At 29.2% G+C, this 6,079-nt stretch overlaps 1 protein-coding gene across 1 annotated transcript; it reads left to right on the plus strand.

Annotated features, from left to right (window-relative positions):
• The first annotated feature begins 262 nt into the window (after window positions 1–262).
• LOC115033082 lies at window positions 263–5,605 on the plus strand. The gene is made up of 4 exons (XM_029485057.1): window positions 263–424; window positions 1,233–1,239; window positions 4,742–5,075; window positions 5,260–5,605. The coding sequence occupies exons 1-4, from the start codon at window positions 263–265 to the stop codon at window positions 5,603–5,605; spliced, it is 849 nt and encodes a 282-aa protein (XP_029340917.1).
• The last annotated feature ends 474 nt before the right edge of the window (window positions 5,606–6,079 follow it).

Below are 6,079 nucleotides of genomic sequence, written 5' to 3' on the forward strand. Positions count from 1 at the left end.
AAAATTACACTATTCAAAGTAATTATCAGACCAGTTCTATTATATGCTTGTGAAACATGGCCAACGACCAAAGGAGATGAAGACAAAAAACAGTCTTTGAAAGAAGAATATATGGGCAAAAACGAAATAATATCACACAATAGTATGAAAGTAGAAGCAACATAGAATTATAACAACTATATAAAGAATCGAACGTAGTATCAGTACTACAATATAGAAGAATCGCATGGGCTGGCCACGTATGAAATAGTCAAATAGTCTAATGGAAGCGGTATTAAAATGGAAACCCCTTGGGAAAAGACCAGTAGGCAGTCCAAAACAAAGATGGATAGACAAAGTAAAAAATACTTTGGAAGAATTTGGAATACAAGATATGGAAGCAGTAGCTCAGGATAGAGACAGGTGGAAACAAATTTGTGTTGCGGTAATGGGCCTCAGTGGCCTTTAAAACCGAAGAAGAAGAAGAAGAATTATAAAACTAGATAATTATCCATTATTAATGTTAATATTTTTAAATACCAAGTCCAAGTATTTACTAAATAAAGTAAGAATGTATTCAAATAGTTAAAATGTAAATGTATTTTTATTAAATATTTTCTCAAGTCATAATATTATGGTAAGGGAAAATTTAGTACCTACTGTTGTAATGTCTCGACTCTCGGCCGATCGGGGAACAACTGATTTGTGCGTTCCACCCGGTACCCGTGTAGCCTATGTATGTATTATTTGTAGGCATGAACAATATTTAAAAGTATATTTTTTTTTCGAAAATATTGACAGCTACATCAACTATATTATAGTTGGAAGTAAAATCATCTAACCAACAATTTTGGAATATTTCCTCTATTTTGGATGATATTATAGATGGAAATTGAGGAGGTGTTAGACAACTATTAAGACATAGAGCACGCGGAAATTACCATTTAAAATCGTTTTTGGAGCATGTAAAAATAATAAAATATACCAGTCTAACACTTAAAAATTAAATCATTGAAGACTGCAATACGATAGTAACAGATATACATGTTAAGATGATGTTTCTCAATACTTGCGTGGAAAGGCTGGTATTAGTGGAATCGGATAAATATTTGTCTCCAACCTATATAGATGTTGAAAATATAATTATCACAGAAGAATGTCTCGAGATTGTGCCTACAACAGATGGGAAAAGGTTTAGCCGATATTATTTTAAGAAATTTAAATTCATTTGGTATACAAACAAAATATTCTAGGAGCAAGGTAAAAAACAACGATTTCATTAAAAAAAATTTTTTATCAACTTGAAATGTAAAAAAGCAGGTAAGTGGATGTCGCTCTGCTGTATAGTAGATTACAAGTGGGTGACTTTGAATTCAATGATATAATATCATTGTATAAGAAAAACGATTCTGAGCGGAGACGATTTGTCAGTCTGGATATTTAACATTGTTATTATTTATTTTATCATGTAAGTTGAATTAATATTATAATTTTTTATTCGTTTTTATGGTGATAAAAAAAGTGTTGGAAATTAAAATCCCATTTTTAGCGTTTTTCGGTGGTTTTTTCTGTGGCATTAATTAAGTATTGAGTAAATCGATTTCTCTAAAGTACCATCTTGATCCAATTTGGTAAACGATCAGGTACTATATGTTGAAATCGATAAACTCCTTCTGGTAGAAATTTTGTATACAAGATTGTAAAAAAAAAAAAAATAAACACCATTGTAAAACCAATAAAAAATATTTTCAAAAACATTAATACTTTTTGAAATAATGAGTGTTTCATGATAAATGAATCACTCTGTATAGTCTATTATCATTGAAATAGGCAGTGTATTACTAATCAAGTGCTTAAAGTCACCAAGTTAAGTTCAATTATTTAGCAAACTATTTTAACATAAAAATATTAACATATATAGATCAAAGAGTATTTAAGCTATACAATGATATCACAAAATTTACATCCATTTTTGTGAGTTTGGCAGTGTTCTTGTTGGGGTATTGTTATATCAGTAATCAATTTCAAACATTAATAAGCAAAAAAAAAATTCCTAATGGATTAATATACCAATTCCCCTTTCTTAAATTCATTTCAGAAAAATAATTTACTAATTTGTTTGTTATTCGTTGGTTAGGTTAGGTTAACAAATATGTATCTATTAGTATGTTTTTTAAGGGGTATTCGTTATTATAAGCTAGCAGGTTGTGCTCATCATCAGACTGTATCTATTAGCTTATTAACTGATAATAATAACTGATAGATATTTTTATAGATTACATCTGATACAGGTCCAGCGGCTTTTGCAGAGGTTACGACTTGCAAGTGACTTTCGACTTTGGACTGTCTCCAATTGTAATAGTACATAATGTAATCGGGATCGCCGGAAAGCGCAGCCACATATACGTCGTCATACGAAAATTTAATTTTGATGAAACTGTTGGCTTTTGATTCATATGGTATGGTCAGCTGCCTTATGTATTTGAATTCGTCCAAATCGTATAAGCTGATTGACGGTTTTTTACCTTTCTCGGCTACGGCCAAAATGTTTCTACATTTTAAACATGATAATACAATTACTTGATTGGTGGATTACTAGGTTTCTGTTTAAAAATAAATAAACAACTATTCTGTTTAATCTCTGATACAATGATGCGTGTATTATACTAAGCATTTAATTACAGTTACCTGCATTTCAATTAAACGAGAATAGGTTGTTCAATTATTGTTAAAAATATAAAAAAGCTCATAAATAATATTAAATTGTTTTGATAAAACATTAGCTCAATGTAGATAAACGGTATAGTCACTTCCTATCATCGAGATAGATAAACAATACTGGAGCACGCTCTTACCAGGGGTACGAAACTCTGTGAATTGGCCGAATCGGGCGATTGTAGCCTTGAACACGGTCTCCAGGGGGGCGTGGCATACGTAATCTATGATAAAAGTAAACAGTGGAAACAACCCGACCCCGCGCAGAATACCCTACCTATTAGGCGGAAACGGTTTTTCAATACGGGTATAACATCATGTCAGTGTTACGGAAACAGTTTCATTGTTCGGACTTCAGATCATAGGTAAACACTTCACCCATCAGCTGATCGAGTTTCGCTTCTATATTGTTCTATGCTCTTACCAATATCGTCCGTGATACGAAAACGAGCCATGTCTTGAACGTTACCCCCACCTCTGCAGGGCAAAAAAAAAATAGCTACAAACTTGCGAACGTACTAGAGAACATAAACGCCTCATAATAATGTAGGTACTTTCACTCGTCCGATTTTAAAAATTAAAAACTATTTGTACTTGTTAACAAGCCTACTATACAGCGATATTGTTTAAACAGAAAAATAAAAATAAATAGCTACACAAAAGTATAAAACGAATAATTGTAATTAATACAATAATATAGACATTTATCGTGTTTACAGCTAACCACTTACCTTTAAACATAAGCAATAATATTATAGTCCAAATTTTATAGAATATAAATAATTTAATTAGTCATTCAGTCATCCATTTAAATTAAAATTAGTGGTTAATACCATATTATATTGAAGTAAGTACAGCAATATTCCAAATCATAACATAAAATCAGACTTACTGTGATTTAACTATTTAAGTAGGTACCTATTACTAAATAATAAATAATTAATTTAGAATATTAAAATGTAATATTGTAATAGGTAATGTAGGAAATGGGAAACAATAAATACAAATTCAACACAAAAAAAGGTGGGTAAGTGGATGTCGCTCTGCTATACGGTAGGTTACAAGTGGGTCACTGTATAATGGATAGTATTAAATTTGAATTCAATGATATAATATCACTGTATAAGAAAAACGATTCTGAGTGGATACGTTATGTCAGTATAGATATTAGGCATACATATTTAGGTATACTTATCTATAGTATTATTAATAATTTTCAAATTAATCATATCATAATATCCATTAGGTAACGCGTTATACATCAACAACAAACCATGGTACTATCATAGATATATAATAGAATACTTTAGTAGTTTCAAGTACCCACAAATAATATAAAACAATCACAACAAAATAACTAAAATAGTTATTCCAGATTTTTTAATATGTAATTTCTTTCAAATTTGAACTTAAAATGACTATAAAAATAAACTGTGCTTATGTATTTCTTAGAATTTTTGGTAACAGAATTAAATATTTACGTGGAATCTTGTTTTAAATTTTCAATCCTTAGATATGAAAGTTGAACATTTTATAAATTTTTAATTACAAAATAATTATTCAATTTTAAATTTGATAAATTTTGTCAAAATTTCAACTTCAAATGCTTATAAAAAATAATTGTGCCTATGTATTTTTAATATTTTTCAACTGCTCTTGTAACAATGTATCAGGAGCCTTGTATTAATTTTTTACACTTTTTGGCCCAATAGATAAAACTTTACTGATATTTATGGAAAAAAAAACTAAAAAAAATTGAAAACTTACAATGTCTGTAAACAGCTCAAAAAGAGTCAAATTATTTTCAAAATTTTATCGTATATAGAAAATGCTAATATAAACATTCAGTAAAATTTTCAAATATCTGCAGACATTCGTTTTTTAATTACAATAAAATAAGAATTTTGTCACATGAGAAATCGAGCGAATATCAAATGTTGTAAAAATATGAATTTCAAACGCTCATAAAATTTAATTTGAGTTTCTTATAGGCATTTTTTTTTTGGTAAAGATAGATTATCCTATAAGTATCGTAAATTTGATTCAGACCACAAAAAACGACAAAAAAAACAAAACCTTGAAAAAAATCTAAAAAAGCAACGTGGTGCGTTAAGCAAATTTGTTTTTTCTTCAGATACTCTGGAGAGAGTATCTGAAGAACAGAATGAAATTGAATGTTATGAAGAAGAGTTAATATTGGAAGGTGATACAGAGCAACCCAGTTGTTCCAAAGAATTTGTGACTCAAAATAGTATTGAGATAGTTGAAAAATCTAGTGACTTAACAATAATTAATAATGAAAAAATAGTGAACGAGATCAAAGAAACAGAAATTGATTTTAGTGATACAGATCAGTGGCCACAGTCCTTAACCCATGATATGCGAGTTAAAATTTTTCTTAGTAAATCTGAAAAAATCGAATTCTACGAAAGTTATTCAAAAAATGATCAAAATAGGAAATTTAGTAATAAAATATTTTATAGAATAATGAAAAATATCAAGAAATTGGTTGTTTTATTCAAAATCACGTGATCGAGTTTACTGTTTTTCTTGCAAATTTTTTAGTTCACAATTAAAAATTCCTAACCCGGGTAGCTTAACTAATTATGGAACCTCAGATTGGAAACATATAGCATTAAAATTGGAAAAACACGAACATTGTTCTTTTCATAAAGAAACAATTCTATCTTGGAACGAATTAAAAACACGAATTATTAAAAACGAAACTATCGATGATTTGCATTTAAAGGAAATAGATAAAGAAAAACAATATTGGAAAGATGTGCTAAAACGAATTTTATCAGCAATTTTTTATTTGGCAAAACATGGTGATGCATTTCGGGGATCCTCTGATGTCATTTATACGGAACATAATGGTAAATTTTTAGGCCTCATAGAGATGATGGCTTAATTCGATCCAGTTATTCAAGAACATGTTCGTAGGATAAAAAATAATGAAACTCATCATCATTATTTAAGTCACCAAATACAAGATAAACTGATTGAACTTATAGCACAAAAAAATTCGTCAACAGATTGTAGAAAGCATGAAAGAAGCAAAATACTTTTCTATAATGATGGACTGTACTCCAGATGTTAGTAGAGAAGAGCAACTTTCTATAATTATTCGTATTCTAGATATGGGAAATAAAAGTATGTCTACAATACCTTGCATCAAAGAATATTTTATTGAATTTATTAATGTTCATTCTACAACTGGATATGATTTGACAAATATTTTATTGGATAAATTAAATAGTATAGGTATAGATATAAAAGATTGTCGTGAACAAGCATATGATAATGGTGCCAATATGAAAGGCCAGTACAAAGGGGTTCAATCAAGAATTTTAGCAAAAAATCCTAGAGCATTCTTTTCACCATG

This window comes from Acyrthosiphon pisum, chromosome X (genome assembly GCF_005508785.2).
Source record: "Acyrthosiphon pisum isolate AL4f chromosome X, pea_aphid_22Mar2018_4r6ur, whole genome shotgun sequence".
In the NCBI taxonomy this organism is placed as follows: Eukaryota; Metazoa; Arthropoda; class Insecta; order Hemiptera; family Aphididae; genus Acyrthosiphon; species Acyrthosiphon pisum.

What these genes read in the sequence shown, in the direction of transcription:
- LOC115033082 (XM_029485057.1), top strand. Translation starts at nt 263, where the DNA reads ATGGAAGCGGTATTAAAATGGAAACCCCTTGGGAAAAGACCAGTAGGC. An exon ending in CAGTCCTTAACCCATGATAT is followed by an intron (nt 5,076 to 5,259) that starts GCGAGTTAAAAT and finishes CAAATTTTTTAG; the next exon opens with TTCACAATTAAAAATTCCTA.